At 43.7% G+C, this 20,363-nt stretch overlaps 1 protein-coding gene across 1 annotated transcript in view; it reads right to left on the reverse strand.

Annotated features, from left to right (window-relative positions):
* Positions 1-4,967: 4,967 nt before the first annotated feature.
* Positions 4,968-20,363, reverse strand: part of LOC129552314 (ATP-dependent translocase ABCB1) — a 115,293-nt gene continuing 99,897 nt past the window's right edge. Inside the window, exons 24-27 of the mRNA XM_055420594.2 lie at positions 19,964-20,161; positions 10,129-10,335; positions 6,736-6,882; positions 4,968-5,870 (exon numbers count right to left, since the gene is read on the reverse strand). Coding sequence (XP_055276569.2) covers positions 5,664-5,870; positions 6,736-6,882; positions 10,129-10,335; positions 19,964-20,161 — 759 coding nt within the window. The 3' untranslated portion in view covers positions 4,968-5,663. The remainder of the gene's footprint in view (positions 5,871-6,735; positions 6,883-10,128; positions 10,336-19,963; positions 20,162-20,363) is intronic.

The raw sequence follows: 20,363 nt of genomic DNA on the forward strand, positions 1-20,363 counted from the left end.
TGCTCGCAATGCAGAAGACCCAGGTTCAATCCCTGGGTCAGGAAGATCCCCTGGAGAATACAAAATCAAACCCAGGACGTTGATATTGGTATCATACTGTTAACGGACTACTCTCACTTCATAAAGATATTTTTTCTTTTACAAAATTATGGACACAACTCCTAAAAGGCTTCCCCTTTTATTTGGTAGAGTAGATAAAGCTGGGTCACAGGTCTTATGGTAACAATGGGCTTCCCTCCTTAATTTTTATGTAAAACTATATGGCCTCACATAAGACTACTCTTAATATCTCTTATATTAACAAATCACTTTTCAGATCTTAAATTTTTGATAAAACAAAACTAACAGAGAGGAAGGTACATACTAGATTTTAACAAAACTTAGCACAAGAGCAGACACTTCCTGAACCTGAGTATATACTAAGGACACTGACAGACAAAAGAACAAAGTGATGCAAACACACAATCCTTTCCTCAAAAGGTTCATAAACTAAAAGCAGGCATCTAAAATGAAGATGTGAGTAAGAAAAAGGAATCGAAAACACTTCTTCTTACTGAGACCTGGGAACAAACGGCTGCTGTGTACATCAGGAAACAGAAACACATTTTGGCCTAAATTCAGAAGTTCATTCTGGTGAACAAAAAAATCATCATCATTGTTTAAAGTTGGACAGAGCTGGGTAATCCTAGGATGGAACTCAGAAAATAAAACAGCTGATTTCAAGCAAACAGCACACAGTGGGACCCATCTGTGTTTAGTTAGTAACCAGGGGCCACACTTTAAAAAACCTTCTACTGTGATGTTACCTTCAAGCCATACGAACAAACTACCTTCCTCCTAAAAAAGCTGTTGACCTCCATCCGTGTCACAGCATTTTCCTAGCCAGTTTCTTCCCCTCCCTCCACCGTTCATATCTAGACTCTGGATATTTCTTATAGCCACCCATTCTTCTCTCTTCTCACTAGCCCAACTCAGAGCCTCATTACCCTTCTTTTTCAAAAGTAAAATAAAAGTGTCATGTTTAGCTTCCCCGATCTGAGGTTTCTATTAGTTTCCCAAGGCTACTGTAACCAATTAACACAACTATGGTGGCTTAAAATTAGGGAAAACAGTGTGAAGATTTCTCAAAGAAATAAAAACCAGGGCCTTCCCTGGTGGTCCAGTGGTTAAGAATCCACCTTCCAATGCAAGGGATGTGGTTTCGATTCTGGTTGGGGAACAAAGATCCCACATGCTTCAGGGCAACTAAGCCTGCGCCCCACAACTAGAGAAAGCCTGAGCCCCACAACACAGAGCCTGCATGCCACAATGAAGACCCAGTGCAGCCAAAAAAAAAACAAAACATCTTTTTAAATTAAAACTAGAACTACCACATGATACAGCAATTCCACTTCTGGGCACGTACCTGAAAGAAACAAAATCAGCACTGTGTATTCACTGTCACATTACTCACAATAGCCAAAATATAGAGACAACTACGTATCCATCAAAGGACGAGTGGATAAAGAAAACACAGTAAATACTTACAATGGAATACTGTTCGGCCATAAGAAGGAAATTCTGCCATTTGTGGCAACACAGATGAATCTGGAGGACATTATGCTACGTGAAAGAAGCCATGGAGAGAAAGACATGTTTTGGTAGAATCCTTAGGGTTTTCTATGTGTGTATACGACCATATCATCTGCAAAGACAATCTAACTTCTTCCTTTCTGATGTGGATGCCTTTATTTTCTTGCCAGATTACTCTGGCTAGAATGCCCAGTACTATGTTGACTAGGAGTCAAGAGTGGGGACTCTTATCTCATTCCTGATCTTAGAGAAAAAGCTTTCAATCTTTCACCAATGAGTATGATGTTAGCTGCAGGCTTACGACATATGGCCTTTATTCTGTTAAAGTGTATCTCCTCTATGGCTTCCCTGGTGGCACAGGGGTAAAGAATCTTCCTGGAACGCAGGAGACATGGGAGATGCAGGTTCAATCCATGGCTCAGGAAGATGCCCTGGAGGAGGAAATGGCAACCCACTCCAGCGTTCTTGCCTGGAAAATCCCGTGGACAGAGGAGCCTGGCAGGCTACAGTCCATGGGGTCGCAGACTCAGACACAACTTAGTGACCGAACAACATATTCCCTGTATAAACAATTTGTTGAAAATTTTTTATTATGAAAGGATGTTGTATTTTCTCAAATTTTTTCTACATCTCTTGAGATTATCTGATTTTTATTTTTCATTTTATTAATCTTATTTAATAGAATTAATTTATTAATAAACTATTGATTTGCCTATGTTGAACTATCCTTGTATTCTAGGGATAAACCCCCTTGATCATGCTGTATGATCCCTATAATGTGCTATTAAATTCAGTTTGCAAGTATTTTGTCGAGAATTTTTGCACCTATATTGAACACACATATTCATCTGTAGTTTTCTTGTAATGTTTTTATTTGACTTTTTAATCAGGACAATGCTGACCTTGTGAAATGACTCTGGAAGTGTTCCCTCTTCCTCCATTTTTTGAAAGAGTTTGAGAAAGATTGGTGTTATTCTTTAAACGTTTGGTAGAATTCACCAATGAAGCCATCTGGTCTGGACCTTTCTTTGTTGGAAGGTATTGGTTTACTGACTTAATCTCCTTACTCATTATTGGTCTATTGAGATTTTTGATTTCTGATTCAGTCTTGATATAGTGTATGTTTCTTAGCATTTATCAGTTTATCCTAAGGTTATTCAACTTGCTGGTGTGTAACTGTTGATAGTAATCTCTTATGAACCTTTCTATTTCTATGGTATCAGCTGTAATTTCTACTCTTTCATTTCCAATTTATTTGATTCCTCAGTTTTTATTTCTAGCTAAAGTTTTGTCCACATTGTCATCCTTTGGTGGTATCATTTCCTTGATTTTTCATGTCCCTTGAAGTCTGCATTGCAGTCTTCCCATCTGAAGTAATATTCACCTTCTCCTGTCTTTATTAACTGGTTCAGGACAGAAGTATCTTCCATCAGCCCTGCCAGTGATTCTGAGGCTTCCTGACATCCTCTGATTACACCTCATCCACACTTCTTGCTCCCTCTTGTGGCAGAACCCTTAGGCTTATACGCCTTCTCTTGATCAGCAGTGCAGCTGGCTGGCTGTCTTCCTTCTGTTTTGCCAAATGTGGCACTAAAGCTCAAGTCTGCGGTTTCTCCCTAGCCGGTAGGTTTGGCTCAGTCTTGTGTGTGTGCCCACCAGTCATCAGTGGGATCCTGCTCTTGCCACTGCTGTCGGGAGCACACAGGGAGCTGGCCACAGGGTCAGGGGCTATTCGTGGGTGAGGTACCCTGAGTGCTTATGGCTCAGATGGTAAAGAATCCGCCTGCAATGCAGGAGACCTGGGTTTGAGCCCTGGGTCAGGAAGATCCCCTGGAGGAGGAAACGGCAACCCACTCCAGTATTCTTCCCGGGAGAATCCCATGAACATAAGAGCCTGACAGGCTACAGTCCATGGGGTTGCAAAGAATCGGACATGATGGAGCGACTAAGCACAGCACAGCACACGCTGAGCACCGCAGGTGAGGCAGCCCCTGCAGCCTGAGGACAAGCTTCTTGCGTGCAGTCAGCTGGACCTCTGCGCCTCCAATGCCCTGAGGGGTCTACCTGCCACCTCCACCTCTTCCTGCCTCCCAGTCATGCAGTCCATGTTTCAGGACTCCGGATGTGGGGAGAGAGAAATGAGTTTCTTTGGCAGCCTCCCGCGTGGACTGGGAAGCCACGTGTCACCCACAAGCTCGCACCTTCCCCGAGAGAAGCTGCAGGATGAGGTCTCTCCCGGCCCTGAGCCGTGCCCCCTGGGGGCGGGGTGGAGCAAGTCAAGTGAAGCTGCACCTCCCGCTCTCTCAGTGCGTCCAGACTCAGTTTTGGGCTCCAAAGGCGGGCTGAAACTTCTCTTCTGGAAGCCCGGACTTCTCAAAGCCTCTCTGGTCAGTGGGTGGCTGTTTTAGACAGTGTTTTCCAGGGACTACTGGACCAAGGCGGGTGAAGGGGGCGCGGGCTGCTGGAGCCAGTTCAGAGGCTATTTCAGGGTCCAGCCAGAGCCCAAGTCTGTATCCCTATTAGTCGACTTGTGGGGGAGCAAGACTCCTCTCAAGTCCCCTTGGCACAGGGTGTTGGAAGCCACAGCTCCCAGACGGTACTTCTGTTCGTGGTTCAATGCCAAATTACTGTCGCTGAGGGCAAAACAAAGGGTGTCTTATTCTGCCACAAGGTGTGATGTCACTTCTCAAGGGTTTGTCATTTTAATCTGCATTTCTTTGAGACCGTGCACTTTCTTTCTCCTGCATTTCTTCTTTGGGAATTTCTGGACCATGTTCTTTTCCCATTTTTCCTTGGAGGTGATGGTATTTTTGTTCCTTTTAAAATCCTTCATATTTCAGGATACCAATTGTTCATAAGAAATATGGCAAATATTGCTCCAGCTTGTGCCTTTCAGTCATGTTTATACTGCTTTTTGGCTTGTCTTTTCGTAGTCAAAGCACCATTTTCTGATTGTATTTAAACTTATGGCACATTTTAATCATCTGCTACCAGAAGGATCAATTTGGAAGAGACCAGTTTACTGGGGAAAGTGATTCAATATCAAAACAGAAGAATTTTATTGTTAAAAGTTCAAAAAGGAACTTCTTGGTGGTCCAGTGACTAAGACTCCGTGCTCCCAAGACAAAGGGGCCTGGGTTTGATCCCTGGTCTGGGAACTGGATCCCACATGCTGCAACTAAGAGTATGAATGCCGAGAAGAGAGATCCCACATGCCACAGTGAAGATCGAAGATCCCACATGCTGCAACTAAGACCCAGCGCAGCCAAATAAATACCTGCAAATATTTTTCAAAAGTACAAAAAGATGAAAATTCTGTAAAAGCCCTTTATAAGAACAATGCAACATAGTCGACATACCTGACGGTATATGCTTCACAGCTGTCCATCCTCTGCCCCATTTCAGCCCCTACAATCCTGCACTGATCTGTGTGACTGGTCTGAGAGTCAGCATAACGTGGAAATACAAGAATCAGCAGGATCAAGTTCAAGAAGAACAAAGCCATATGGCAATGAACCCAATGTGAAAAGACATGTACCGCAGGCATCAATACACAGTTTAACCATTCTGACAAAATTAATGGGAGTTTTTAAAGAATTCCTTTTTTTAAGTGCAGAAATGATCTTCAATAGTCCAAGTGAGAGATGACAGATTTACAGGCACTTCAGACACGATGACTCCAGTCATATAAAAGTTTAGTTTTATTACAGGCACTATATGCAAACATTCTGTACTTTTTGCTACTTCCATAATCTTTTAGCAGGGTAGTCAGTTACAGTGCGAATAAGAAACTATAAACAAAAATTACACACTATATTAACAAAATCTACTTTGAATGATTCTGTAACCTTTCTAACGCAATCAGACCCACTGGTTTACGCCCGTTGATGATGCTCCTTTCTGTTCTTTCAATTATAAAGTCTCTGAAGACCCAGAACAGAGTGGGATGGATCTTCCATTGCGGCAGGAAATGTTAAATAAGTAACTCTACGTAGTTTCTCTGGTAAGTGTTCGCTTTTTAATTTTGATTAAATGCCATATTTTAACACAAATACTATAAGACAATATTTGACAGCTTATATGGTCACCGTTCATTGGCGCTTTGTTCCAGCCTGGACACTGACCATGGTGAAATAGATGCCTTTCTGTGCCAGCAGCTGCTGGTGTGTGCCGTGCTCCTTGATTCTGCCATTCTGAAACACCACTATCAAGTCCGCGTTCTGGATGGTGGACAGGCGGTGAGCGATCACGATGCAGGTGCGGCCTTCTCGGGCTTTGTCCAGGGCTTCTTGGACAACCTGTTCAATAATCACACAAATTACCTCTGGTCAGGATAATCCTCCCCCTTGAACTCCTCCTTCATAACAAGCCTCACCGTTAATGTATCCAATGATAAGTGCTTCTTTAACAGTGTCAGTGGAATATAATACATATTTTACAAAGCAAGGGATCTGTTATACTGGAAGATACCAAATCCTAGTTTGGGTTAGTTATCGGGTAGGGGCTATCTCCAAGTTGTGACTATAAATACAGCCCCTGCGATCATTTAAAAGCATTCAGTAGTGGGCTTAGCCATGCAGCATCCTACTGGTCTAGCACTACAGTTAAGTCAGGAAGCCTAGGAACGGGCCAAACACAGCTTCTTTGAATTTTGGTATTTTTAACATTAAAAAACAATTCTCAGTACAACATTATAAAACAACTGTATTCCAATAAAAGATTTTTTTAAAAAAAATCTCAGAATGAGTTTATTATTCAGATACCCAAACACTCAACTTTTTCTCAAATTAAAAACAATAGCTAGTATTTACCTTAAGGAACAGCCAGGTTTAAACATTTTTCTGTGCTTCCACTTTTTTATATGGATGTTGAGGAGATGCTGTCAGTAGCGATGGGACCGTGCCTCCTGAATGCAGCTTCTTGGATCAATACAAAGTGATCCAGGGCTATTTTTTTGGAGCACACGCGCTATAAGACTAATCTGCCTCATTTCATCTTAGTTCTCTTGAATGACAGCTACAGAAAGTGTTTAAATTCCACTGAAAGTAACAAAATTTGTTATCAGCCTGAATTTTGTTCTCTGCTGTGGAAGACAGTGGCACAAATTTAAACCGTCTGAGGGCAGCCGCTTCAAGTGTGAATGAGCCCAGTTTAAAGTCTCACCTTTTCACTTTCTGTGTCCAGAGCCGACGTAGCTTCATCCAGAAGCAAGATGTGAGGCTGTCTAACAAGGGCGCGAGCTATGGCAATGCGCTGTTTCTGGCCACCAGAGAGCTGAGTTCCTTTGTCCCCTACTCTGGTGTTGTATTTCTGTAAACAGGGTTTGTTATTATGAAAAGCAGAACTGATAAAGTTGTGAGAAAGAGCCTGCTTGCAGAAAATAGGACAACCCCTTCCATATACACAAAAACGTTGAGGTTCAGAAGCTAAGAATGGGTTGATGAGTTTAACAGGAAAAACATAGCTGTAAAGGGCAGGATTAATTTCTCTTCTTCAAAATAGACATTTGTGTCTTAAAAATTATGTTTTAGTATGGACAAATTAACCCGAGGAAGACTACTGTTGCAATGTTAGGCTCTTCAAGCCTTCTGGTTTCATTATATTTGGGACAAAGACTAGTCAGAGGAAGGAAGTTTGATTTTAACAGTCTATGCATAATAATATAATTGAAGCTCATTTTATTTATAACCAGTAGGTGATGCTCTCTGCATTATTTCAAAAAGTGAGGAAGGGAAGATTCTTAGAATGCTAACCTTTTGCTGTCTGTTTTTATAAGCCTATTTCCAAAGTGTCAACAATTTTAATGGATGCTAAGAAATTCTATTTTGGTATCTAACTTGAAAAGATGAAATCTCCTGATTTACTTTTGTTTTTAGAATTCTCCTGAAATTTTTCATATATTGTTTCCCACGGTAGATAATTAAGTGTTAAATACGATGATAAGGACTGGAATTAATAGGATAAATAAGTGAGAGCAGAAATGCAATGTATAACCTAGAAAACAACATTATCTTTTTTTATTCTCAGATCCTTGCCAGGCTGAAATTTTGTAAACTGTGGGCTCTGATTCTGACATCCAGAGTTTGATTTTAAATCATGTCCTACCTCCTACTCTGTTGGTGAGAATGTAAGCTGATGCAGCCACTATGGAAAACTGTATGGAAATTCCTCATAGAATTACCATATAGCAATCCCACTCCTGGGCATACGTCCAGATGAAACTCTAACTCAAAATGATACGTGCACCCCTATGTCCACAGTAGCACTATTCACAATAGCAAGACATGGACGCAATCTAAATATTCACTGACAGATGAACAGTTAACAAAGGTTGGTCCATACACACAGTGGAATACCACTCAGCCATAAAAAAGAATGAAACAACGCCATCTTCAGCAGCGTGGATGCAACCAGAGATTATCTTCCTAAGTGAAGCAAGCCAGAAAGAGAAAGACAAATATCATAAGGTATCACTTATATGTGTGACCTAAAATATGACACAAATGAACTTAGCCGTGAAACAGAAATAGACTCGCGGACACAGAGAACAGACTTGTGGTTACCAAGGGGAGAGGGGTTAGGGAGGGATGGAGTGGGAAGCTGGGGTAAAGCAAAAGTAATTATTATATACAGAATGGATACACAGCAAAGTCTTACTGTTTGGCACAGGGAACTATATTTAGTATCCTATACAAACCATAATGAAAAAGAATATTAAGAAAGACTGCGTACATATATAAGTAACTGAATAACTCTGCTGTATGGCAGAACTTAACACAATAATGTAAATCAACTGTACTTCAGTGAAAAAAACCTCATGTCCTATGGAGGGTTGCCTGTTTTTGCTTGTTATTTCTAGCAACCCTAATTCTGTGGCACTCAACACAGAGCTCTCCACCTGCAAACGGTGTGAGCGAGCTTGGGGGAGGTCTGGTCAGATGGCTGCAACAGGCCCACCCCAGAGCTGCAGCCACCGGGGAGGCCGATGCACTGAAGTGAGTCCCACGCAGGTGGAGGGGTCTCCAGGCTGTATGGCCACAATACAGATCCCACTGAGGCAGGCAAAGGCAGGACTGTAAACCCTAAGAGAAGGAAACCAGACCAGCCCCGCTGCAGGATGAGGTAAATCCCAGTATGAACCACAAAGGTGAAGAAGTAGGTCCTTGGACAGAAAGTAGGACTTAAGGGGTTTTGCCTTTTCACTCTCAGTATTTGTCTTTGTTAACCCCTAGCCCAGTGGTTCTCTAAGTGTACCTGCGTCAGTTATCACCTGGGGTATTAGAACACAGATTCCTTGACCCCAGCTCCAAGTTTCTGGTGCAGTAGGTCTGGGGTAGGGCCTGAAAACCTGCATTTCTCACAAGATCCCAGGTGACACTGAGGTGCTGGCCCATGCCCAGACTAACTGACCTCATCATTAGTGAAGGGGATTAAAGTTATACATTGAGTGTTCCAGCCTTGGGAGGGGTCAATTATCCACAGATGGGCTAGAAGGTTAAAGGAGGGGAGAGAGGGGACACTGCTTCTTCCTGGGGGACTGTGATGTGTGGTGATGGCAGTAAACCAGAGAAGAGCCTCAAGAAAAAGCAGTCTCGGGAGCGGGCTAGGGCCATAAGGCATTGTCATCTTTCCCCATGAGGAGAGGACCTTCTCTGCCGATTTGAAGTTGAGCTTTGTTTTCAGGGGGCAACTCCTTATAATAAAGAACATAACCTGTGATGGGGGGGCATTAGATAAGACAGACCCAGTTTATGTGTGTTGTCGTGTCTGAGTCTTGTGACCCTGTAGACTGTAGCCCGCCAAGCCCCTTTATCCATGGGATTTTTCTGGGCAAGAATACTGGAGTGGGTCGCCACTTCCTACTCCAGTCAGTCTAGATGCACTTAAAATACAGGACAGGGAGGCCTGTCATGCTGTAATTCATGGGGTCGCAGAGTTGGACACGACTGAGCGACTGAACTGAACTGAACTGAAGCAGCTTAAGAGAGAGTAAGAGGTTCCATTTAGCTAACTTCCTAGGAGGATTTCAGAGGGCATCCATGGGACAACAGCCCAGGGCAGGCTTCACTATCAGTCCTGCAAGTGGAGCGTGGGGCCCATGGAACGTGCAGTGCTGAGAGATGACACCATACCACGGACCCTCCAGGAACACACCCTTGCTCAGAGCCTTTTTTCTGAATGGGTCCCATCCCCTGGCCTGGCCTGACTCCACAGAGAGAGGCTCGAGGCTTGGGGGAGAGCTGCAAGGAGGCGGAGGGAAGGAAGGTTGGGAGAGAAATGATGGGGGAGGGTCACGCCTGCTTCTGTGGGCCCCATGCCCTTTGCCTCCCAGACGTGTACTTTTTAGTGAGACCGCTCACAGGGAGTCAGGCAGGTGATTGGATAAACATGACACAGGACGGGGATGGGAAGTGTCGGGGAAACATGACATAGATGGGAAGATGCTTGTCCACATTGGGGGTGTGTTTTGGTTGCTCATTTCTCTTCACCTTTGGGATCCAGCCCTTTACAGATCACACCACAGGCTCCCAGGCGCCACATCTGTGAGAGACTTACGTCGGGCAGCATCTCGATGAAGGGGTGGATGTTGGCCTCCTTGGCCGCGCGCTCAATCTCCTCCTGGGACACGAGCCGGCTGTTGTCTCCGTAGGCGATGTTCTCGCCGATACTGCAGTCAAACAGAATGGGCTCCTGGGACACGATGCCCATGTGTGCACGCAGCCACTGCACGTTCAGGTGCTTTATTTCCTTGCCATCGATGAACTGAAAACAAGAGATCATGGATCAGCCTCAGAACCAGAACACTTTTGAATTTAGCAAAATTAATATTGTTAGTTCCTACGTTAAGACTGCCAAGTTATTCTGAGACTTTTGTTGTTGCTTTTAGTTTGGACTGTCAAGGTTAACTGGATCAGGTAATAACTGCATGCTTTGGGGAACTGTCACGTTTCTTCAATTTTAACTCTGGCTTCTGATATGTGCATCTGGAAGGCAGAATAATTGCTGTCCCTTGGACTGCAAGATCAAATTAGTCTTAAGGGAAATCAACCCTGAATCAACCCCCCACCACCACTGGAAGGACTGATGCTGAAGCTCCAGTATTCTGGTCATCCGATGTGAAGAACCAACTCACTGGAAAAGTCCCTGATGCTGGGAAAGAGTGAGGGCAAGAGGAGACGGGGGTGACAGAGGAAAAGATGTTGGATGACATCACCGATGCAATGGACATGAACTTGGGCAAACTTCAGGAGACGGTGAGGGACAGGGAGGCCTGGCATGCTGCAGTCCATGGGGTGGCAAAGTCGGACACAACTGGGTGAGTGAACAGCAGCAACAAGTCATGATAATGCCCGTCTCCTCCACCCAAGACATCCACGCTCTAATTCACGAAACCTGCTAATGTGATTCACACGCAGAAAGAGAATTACGATGGAAGGTTGCTCATCAGCTGACCTCAAGATGAGGAGCTTATCTTGGATTATCCAGGTGGACCCAACATAATCATAAGAGTCCTTAACTGTGCGGGGGTGTAGGGCAGGAGACTGGGGACCACAGTGAAGCAACATGAGGAGGACTCGATCAGTCGTTGCTGGCTTTGAAGATGGAGGAAGGGGCCATGAGCCAGAAAAGATAAGCAAGCAGATTCTCCCTAAGGGCCTCCAGAAGGCGCACAGCCCCGCCGACACCGTGAGGTCCACTTTGGACATCTGACTTCCAGAATCTATAAGACAGATCTGTGGTGTTTTACTCCCCTAAATTGGCTGTAATTTGTTGTAGCAGCCACCAGAAACATATAACATATTCTATTTCTGGAGTGTATTCTGGCATTCTTTTTTTTTTTTAATAAGATGACTTTTTAATTTTAGTTTTCTGGCTGTACCATGTGGCACACAGGATCCCAGTTCCCCAACCAGGGGCTGAACCCTAATTCAACTGGAGTCTTAACCACCGGACCAGCCAGGGAAGTCCCCCATTCTTACTGCTATTTACTGATTTTTCACAGGAAACGTAGCCACAATTCGATTGGAAATAACTAACTGCTGTCACCACATGACAGGCCTGGAGGTCACATTTCTGATCTGACCTATTAGTTAGGATCAGGTTTTTGAGGACTCAAATGAAACAGAAGTGAGCGTGGGAGGATGCCGCTATCTCTCTAAGTAGTTGTTGATCTTAGGAAAGTGAGTTAGTATCTCAGTTTCTTTGCACATAAAATGGGAATGATTATAATCCCTAAACTCCAGAATTGAGGATTAAGTGACGTCAGCATGGACTCCACTGAGCACAGTGCTAGGCACACAGTATGTGAAGTGCTGTCTATGGTTTGGAACGGTGCCTGTGTGATGTACTTGGAGCCACAGCAGATGGACAGATGTCTGAGGGGATAAAAGGATGGACAGACATCTATAGTTTACCCAAAGGAGCAAGAGGTAGAGCTCGGCCTTTCTCTAGGAATCTGGCTCCCCTTGGATCACCCTGCAGAAACCTGGGACATGCCCATTATACCCTCACAGATAAAAATCCTTCCTCTCTAATTGGAGACGTATCTGCCCCAAAGATCTACTTTGCAAGAGAACGCTGGCATTCAAGTGAGAGCTGCCATAACCGTGGAAGAAAACATTAGTGACTCAACTTTGAGCTTTTCTAATACTGATGAGTATATCCTGAGCTATAAATATACTCTGAATCCCGTGTGCCTGGCCACATGCCTCTGGGAGACAGCTGGCCAAGGACAGGGTACATACGGGCTTTGCTGCAGGAAGATAGCTTCTATTTGTGAAACTAGGAGGTGCAAAGATGGATGGAAAACACAGCCATGACCTTATTAGTACCAAGCCCAGTTGCCATGGAGACCATTCCAAGCATCTATGCTCCAGGTTTCCTTGTGGTGTTAAGTGAAAGTGGAAAGCAGAGGCTGAGGAGAGGAAGGAAAAACCATACAAGGATGGTTAAAAACCATACAGCAGGTCATGTTAGACGGAACACTGTGTACTTGAGAAATGGAGACCTGAGGAAAGAAAAAGAATTCTTTTTTCTAGACGTATACCCCTAGCGGGCTTCCCTGGTGGCTCAGATGGTAAAGAATCTGCCTTCAGTGCAAGAGACCCAGGTTCAATCTCTGGGTTGGGAAGATCCCCTGGAGAAGAGAATGGCAACCCACTCCAGTATTCTTGCCTGGAGAATTCTATGGGCGGAGAAGCCTGGGGGCTACAGTCCAGGTTGCAAAGAGTTGGACACAACTGAGCAACTAACACACACACACACACATATACTGCTAAGAGAAAAAAAGACACTGTTTAACTAATATAATCAGATGAATATGACTGATCCCTGCAAGCTTCAATGAGTTTTTCCATCAGACATATAATAAGATGCTTAGAGCTCCTCATCCCTACACTATTCACAGCTACTGCTAACTATTTAAAACCTGTGTGTCCTAAAGGATCCTTTCCTGAGGGAAAACATGTTTAAAAGTCCAAATGTAAAACGATCAATGCACATCTTCTTTGGCTGAGGCACGGTGGTGATCTGAGGAAGACCAAGGAAATCCAGTGAGTCTGTGAACACTGCTCAAAAGATGCTGGCCTGAATGAAAATATCAAGTAACACACTGGCAGTAACAGTGAAGGGCTAAATTAAAATGATGAGCTATCCCTATTCTAGACTTAAATCTACTGCCTGATTTCAGTAGCACAATCAAATGTTAAATATATATCATTTTCCTGTATGTATTTACTCTGAAATGATCATTTTAGATAAGTTATTGAGCACTGATTATATTTTAGGTCCTGTGATTAAGTATGCCTCATTTACTCTCTCATTTCATCTTGACAAAACTTGCAAGATGGGTGTGATTTTAATCCCCATATTACTGATGAGGACATGAACGGAATTCAGTCACTTGTGCAAGGTCACATTCTTAGTGACCAAGGGAGCTCAGATCAGATCTGCACACTACTGGTTAGATTTTGGCTACACAATGGTTGAGAATTGAAAAATACTTTCTGTCTTCTTTCAAAAGAATGATATGTCCATCTTAGCCCAGGCACCCAGTGGGTAACAGCCAGATGACAGGCTTCTAGCTGTGTCCTAAGAAGGAGAGGGGACTCTGATGGTGGTGTGCAGGATAGGCAAGGGGAGAAAGGCAAGGTCAGGGGAAGACTCAAGACTCGAGTGAGTCTCAGTGAAGCCAATGAATGTCAGATTCAAGGACCCTCATCTGCAGGCAAATGCTGGGAGCTGAACAATGACCTGAGTAAGGGGAAGCCAGGCTGTGGTCAGGGGGCTTTTCTGGGTAAGCCTTTAGGATAACTTGCCTAAAAAGCAGAGGGACCAGAATCCTTAAGGCTTTAATATTTTGTTGTGAATTGTTTTCATTAGAAGTAAATATTTACTCTTGTGACTAATTCTGTGTTCCTAACTTCAGACTCTTTCCAGTATAGTCCCTGAAATTGTACAAATTTCAGGCCCCACAAAATTCAGAACCTCTACTCTCTGAACAATCCCATAGCTGCATTTTCTAAGACTTGCCACAATGTGTCCTGAAACTTGCAAAGTTACCAGTTCAGTGGTTCTCAAAGTCTGGTGGGCATCAGAATCAACTGGGAAAGTTTAAAAAATGAAAAGGAGAGTGTTTTGCCTATGTTCTCCTCTAGGAGTTTTATAGTTTCTGGTCTTACATTTAGATCTTTAATCCATTTATAGTTTATTTTTGTGTATGGTGTTAGGGAGTATTCTAGCTTCATTCTTTTACAAGTGGTTGACCAGTTTTCCCAGCACCACTTGTTAAAGAGACTGTCTTTTCTCCATTGAATATTCTTGCCTCCTTTGTCCAAGATAAGGTGTCTATAGGTGCATGGATTTATCTCTGGGCTTTCTATTTTGTTCCATTGATCTATACAGATGGCTAACAAACACATGAAAAGATGCTCAACATTACTTATTATCAGAGAAGTGCAAATCAAAACCACAATGAGGTACCATTTCACGCCAGTCAGAATGGCTGCTATCCAAAAGTCTACAAGCAATAAATGCTGGAGAGGGTGTGGAGAAAAGGGAACCCTCTGACACTGTTGGTGGGAATGCAAACTAGTACAGCCACCATGGAGAACAGTGTGGAGATTCCTTAAAATACTGGAAATAGAACTGCCACACGACCCAGCAATCGCACTCCTGGGCATACACACCAAGGAAACCAGAATTGAAAGAGACACATGTACTCCAATGTTCATTGCAGCACTGTTTATAATAGCCAGGACATGGAAGCAACCTAGATGTCCATCTGCAGACGAACGGATAAGAAAACTGTGGTACATATACACAATGGAGTATTACTCAGCAATTAAAAAGAATACATTTGAATCAGTTCTAATGAGGTGGATGAAACTGGAGCCTATTATACAAAGTGAAGCAAGCCAGAAAGAAAAACACCAATACAGGATACTAACGCATATATATGGAATTTAGAAAGATGGTAACGATAACCCTGTATACGAGACAGCAAAAGAGACACAGATGTATAGAACAGTCTTTTGGACTCTGTGGGAGAGGGCGAGGGTGGGATGATTTGGGAGAATGGCATTGAAACGTATATATTATCATATGTGAAACGGATCGCCAGTCCAGGTTCGATGCATGATACAGGATGCTCGGGGCTGGTGCACTGGGATGAACCAGAGGGATGGGATGGGGAGGGAGGTGGGAGAGGGGCTCAAGATGGGGAACACATGTACACCCGGGGCGGATTCATGTCAATGTATGGCAAAACCAATACATAATGTAAAGTAATTAGCCTCCAATTAAAATAAATAAATTTAAAAAAAAATGGAAAAGGCCGGGTCCTAATCTTTGTGAATGAGTCAGGGTGGCTGCATTCTTTGTGAGCTCTCCAAGCCATTCGGACCCACACCAGTCTGAGAACCACTGCTCAGGTCAATGTTGCTAAGTGTGACTTGAGGCTTGCTGATGGTCACGAGGATTTCCTGACCTCAGGGTCAAATCCTTGCTTCAGTTCTTACAATCAAATGATACTCCAGTCTCCAGACTCATTTTTTTTTTTTTTCATGGCAGTAAGAACTAATCGCTAATAACCTATTGACTTAGTCTTTGAAGATCACTAACTGATGTTCATAAACAAAACTCGGCACATTTACTAGCCTTTATTGTGGGCACTTCCACTAAGAAGTCTGGCTGCTGTGTAGCACTTGGTGGTATTTCAAAGCTCTAGTGCAAACACACAGGAGCAGATCACAGTATTCCTCCAACAGATGAGGACACTGTTTCTGATCAGTGCATCACCACTGTGGTCCTGAGAGGGTTATTCTCCTACACACTCAGCACTCATTTCCATATTCTTCTGTGTCTGTCCTTTCACCTATCAAGGGACTATAGGACTAAAATAAATTTCCTAGGCTCCCTTCTCGTGCCAGAAGTAACTGAGGTTCTACCAGAGAGATGCCCTGTGCAAAACCTGGAAAACAGAAGCTGTGATAAACTATCACACGTGTTCTGGCAGAGAGGAGCTTTTGCAACAGTGAGATTCTGTCCTTCTGTCTTCAGGTTTGGAGCAGCTGTGACATGGGCACAAGTTCTGGCAACTTCCTGGCCACAGGATCCCGGCTGCGGTGCTATGATTTGAATGCTGGGAGCACTGACTTTGACTTCCACGCTTCCAATGATTATGTAAGCACTGAATTCCCCTTTTTAAATATGCAGCTGCTTGAAATATCCACAGCACTTTGTTTTCTACACCGAACCATAACTGATATGGTTCATGTCTTTAATTTTGCTCCCCTGTGTTAATGTATGTGGAGAATAATCATTTATTTCTTTACTTTATTGTAGTCTGATTATTTTACTGTTTACCATTATTGCTGTTTTCAACTCCAACACTTTGTTATTATTAAGAGTTTTTCCCACTACAGGGACTACGAGTGCAGTTGGGACGGCAGGATGGGGAATGAAATTTGTTGCCTTTCCTAACTGGGTTATAATCAAACAAGTTTGAGAGTTATTATTCTAATTAAATCTGCTATTTCAGCCAACTTATGCTGCATGTGTGCATGATTAGTTGCTTTTGTTGTGTCCGACTCTCTGTGACCCCGTGGATGGTAGCCTGCCAGGCTCCTCTGTCCCTGGGATTCTCCAGGCAAGAATACGGGAGTGGGTTGCCATTTCCTTCTGCCTACATTGGCAGGCGGGTTCTTTACCCATCTGGGAAGCCCAACTTATGTTATGCTACATTAGGAACAAATCACTCATCAGCCACAGCTCACATTATCTCTTTCATCAAACAACATCTTGATTGCACACCCTTATAGCCTTATGCCTCCTCTAGTTCTAGTTTTCCCTAGATCTAACAGATCTATCATCTGTTTTAAAAAAAATTTTGGCCACGCCGGGTGGCAAGTGGGATCTTAGTTCCCTGACTAGAGATCAAACCTACGTCCCCTACATTGGAAGCAGGGAGTCTTAACCAGTGGACCCCTGGAGGAGTCCCAAAGTCTACCTTCTTTAACTCATGGAAGGATATGCCCTATCTCTTCAGTTAAAATCTTTAACCATTTTCTATAATTCATTAGAGATTAGCATATAACATGCTGCTTAATAAATGTCTCTTAAGGACCATGATCACTGTCTGAGAGACAACATTTTCTCCTCTGATGGTTTCCTTTGTCAGGAAGGTCTTCACTGAGAGTTCTCTGTCCAAACCTTAACCATAAAACTGAAGCACAAAGTCAGAATTCACAGGAAAATATGTAATAAGGTAGTAAAAATAAGGAGCCAAGCTTAAAGAACAAAGCATACACAACGGTCACAGAACAGACTCACTAAAGGCACAAGTGTCTTTGGACACAGTAAGAAATAGTTATGATCATTGTGACTACTGTGAAGAAGTGAAAAGAGCCCTCGCCTACAGGTAGAAAATTCTATTTCCATGTCAGTCATTAATGCAAGTAGGACCCATAAGGAGCTGCTGGGCATCAGTCTCACTGTACAAGCAGGTATCCATCCTGGTTGGGCAGTGCCCAGGCCATTCCAGTTGTTGAATATTTTGAATGTCACCCCTGAGTATAACCAATAACTCAAGGTCTACATAATAGAAATGTTTTGCTATAAATTTCACTCCTTCCTAATTTGATTCTTTTCTACAGCCATTTAAAAATTCACTACTTGGGGGAGTTCCCTGGTGGTCCAGTGGTTACAACTTCGTAATTTCACTGCAATGGCCCAGGTTCCATCCCTGGACAGGGAACTAAGATCCCACAAGCTGCACAGTGCGACCAGAAAATAACAATAAAAAATGTCCCTACTCCCTTCATGACGCCTATCTCATTCCCAGTATCTAAGATAGTCCCTGAAAAGCACTCATTGACAATTTACTGAGTGTCCCATGGATAAATCTGACCCTTCTCTTACCCTTTCAGTTTAGAAAGAAAAGAGAATCCCTTTATGTTCTTTATCTGTTTCCCAGATTTGTTATCACTTTTTTTTTTCCTAGAAGGTGTCTGAATTTCCTTTCTCCATCAATGGTTTTATCCCATCTTCAGCCATAAAAATGTTCAAGACTCCCCATGATAAACGTCTTCCCTGGGTTCTGCCCAGTCTTATTTTCCTTCCCTCCTCCTCTGATCTGCCACTAGTCTACACACACTTAGTCTCCGCCTCCCTCCTAACCACGCCTCAGCCATGCTCAACTGTTTTCTCCCACCACCACTTCACGAGGAGTGAAATGTCAGAAGCAGCCCATTAACTGCCAAACCCTCCGTGTCTCTTCAGTCTTCATCTTACCCCATCTCTCCATGGCGTCTGTCACTGCGGACCACCTTCTCCTTGCCACCCCTGGCTTCCATCTTGTTTCTCTCAGCACCCCTCCGCCTTTCTGGATTTCCACCCTCCTCTCCCCGGATCCTCTCATGTACACCGAGACCAAGGGGAGGGGGACGGCAGGCAAAAAGGCTGCCTGCAGAGGAAGGGAGGGCAGTTGAGGGAAAGGTTGGACAAACTGGCTGGAACAGTGGACACAGCTTTGAGACTATATCAAGGAGCTCGGACTTTAAGTGGAATCATTGTTGAAAGCTTTGTAAAGTCATGGCTTATAGTCAAGAATTAAATACATCTAGGCACTAAGAGACATTACTTTGCCAACAAAGGTCCGTCTAGTCAAGGCTATGGTTTTTCCAGTGGTCATGTATGGATGTGAGAGTTGGACTGTGAAGAAAGCTGATCGCCGAAGAATTGATGCTTTTGAACTGTGGTGTTGGAGAAGACTCTTGAGAATCCCTTGTACCGCAAGGAGATCCAACCAGTCCATTCTAAGGGAGATCGATCCTGGGTGTACATTGGAAGCACTGATGCTAAAGCTGAAACTGCAATACTTTGGCCACCTCATGCGACGAGTTGACTCACTGGAAAAGACTCTGATGCTGGGAAGGGTTGGGGGCGGGAGGAGAAGGGGACGACCGAGAATGAGATGGCTGGATGGCATCACTGACTCTGTAGACATGAGTTTGAGTGAACTCCGGGAGTTGGTGATGGACAGGGAGGCCTGGCGTGCTGTGATTCATGGGGTCACGGAGAGTCGGACACGACTGAGCGACTGAACTGAACTGAACTGAGGCATTAAGATCGGAGAAGGCAATGGCACTCCACTCCGGTACTCTTGCCTGGAAAATCCCATGGATGGAGGAGCCTGGTAGGCTGCAGTCCATGGGGTCGTGAAGAGTCGGACACGACTGAGCAACTTCACTTTCACTTTTCACTTTCATGCATTGGAGAGGGAAATGGCAACCCACTCCAGTGTTCTTGCCTGGAGAATTCCAGGGATGGCGGAGCCTGGTGGGCTGCCGTCTATGGGGTTGCACAGAGTTGGATACAACTGAAGCGACTTAGCAGCAGCAGCAGCAGCAGGCATTAAGAAGATGAAAAATTTGGAATGAGCTGAACAAGAAAGGATGCTCAGAAGGACCTAGAGATTATTATACTAAATGAAGTAATTCAGACAGAGAAAGGCAAATATCATATGCAATCACTCACATGGAATCTAATTTTTTTAAATTATACAAATGAACTTTACAAAACAGAAAGAAGACTCTCAGATTTCGATAACAAACTTATGGTTACCAAAGGGGAAACATGTTGGAGAAGGATAAATTAGGAGCTTGGGATTAGCACACACAATCCTCTATATATAAAACAGATAACTGACAAGGACCTGCTGTTGAGGGAACTCTACTCAATCTTCTGTAACAACCTATATGGGTAAAGAACCTGAAAAAAGAGTGGATACATGTATATGCATAACTGAATTGCTTTGTCGTACACCTGAAACTAACACAGCATTGTAAATCAACTACATTCCACAGAAAAATAAAGAAAATAGTGTGCTCACCACTGTGCCAGCCAAGGGGTCATAGAACCTCTCCAGGAGCTGGACAACCGTGCTCTTCCCGCAGCCGCTGCTGCCCACCAGGGCCAGCGTCTGGCCCTTCTTCACCTCCAGGCTCAGCCCCCGAAGCACTGGGATGTCTGGTCGAGTTGGGTAGTTGAACACGACTTCATTAAATGTCACATTTCCTTCCATTGTACTCTAAAATCAGGACAATAACAGTACATTTGATTGCTGCAATCTTGAAAACTGACTTCAGAGCCAACCCTCTGTACTGCCAGGTATCAGAATACAGCGATCTTGGATTCCAATTAAGCTTCAGTTGTAATGCTAGAAAGTAATACAGAAAATCTAAAAGGGTCAGTGTTTCCACAGCATGTCTCATTCAGTTCAGTTCAGTTCA

The sequence above is a fragment of the Moschus berezovskii genome, chromosome 3 (assembly GCF_049115385.1).
Source record: "Moschus berezovskii isolate FMDL1 chromosome 3, NW_MosBer_1.0, whole genome shotgun sequence".
Lineage (NCBI taxonomy): Eukaryota > Metazoa > Chordata > Mammalia > Artiodactyla > Moschidae > Moschus > Moschus berezovskii.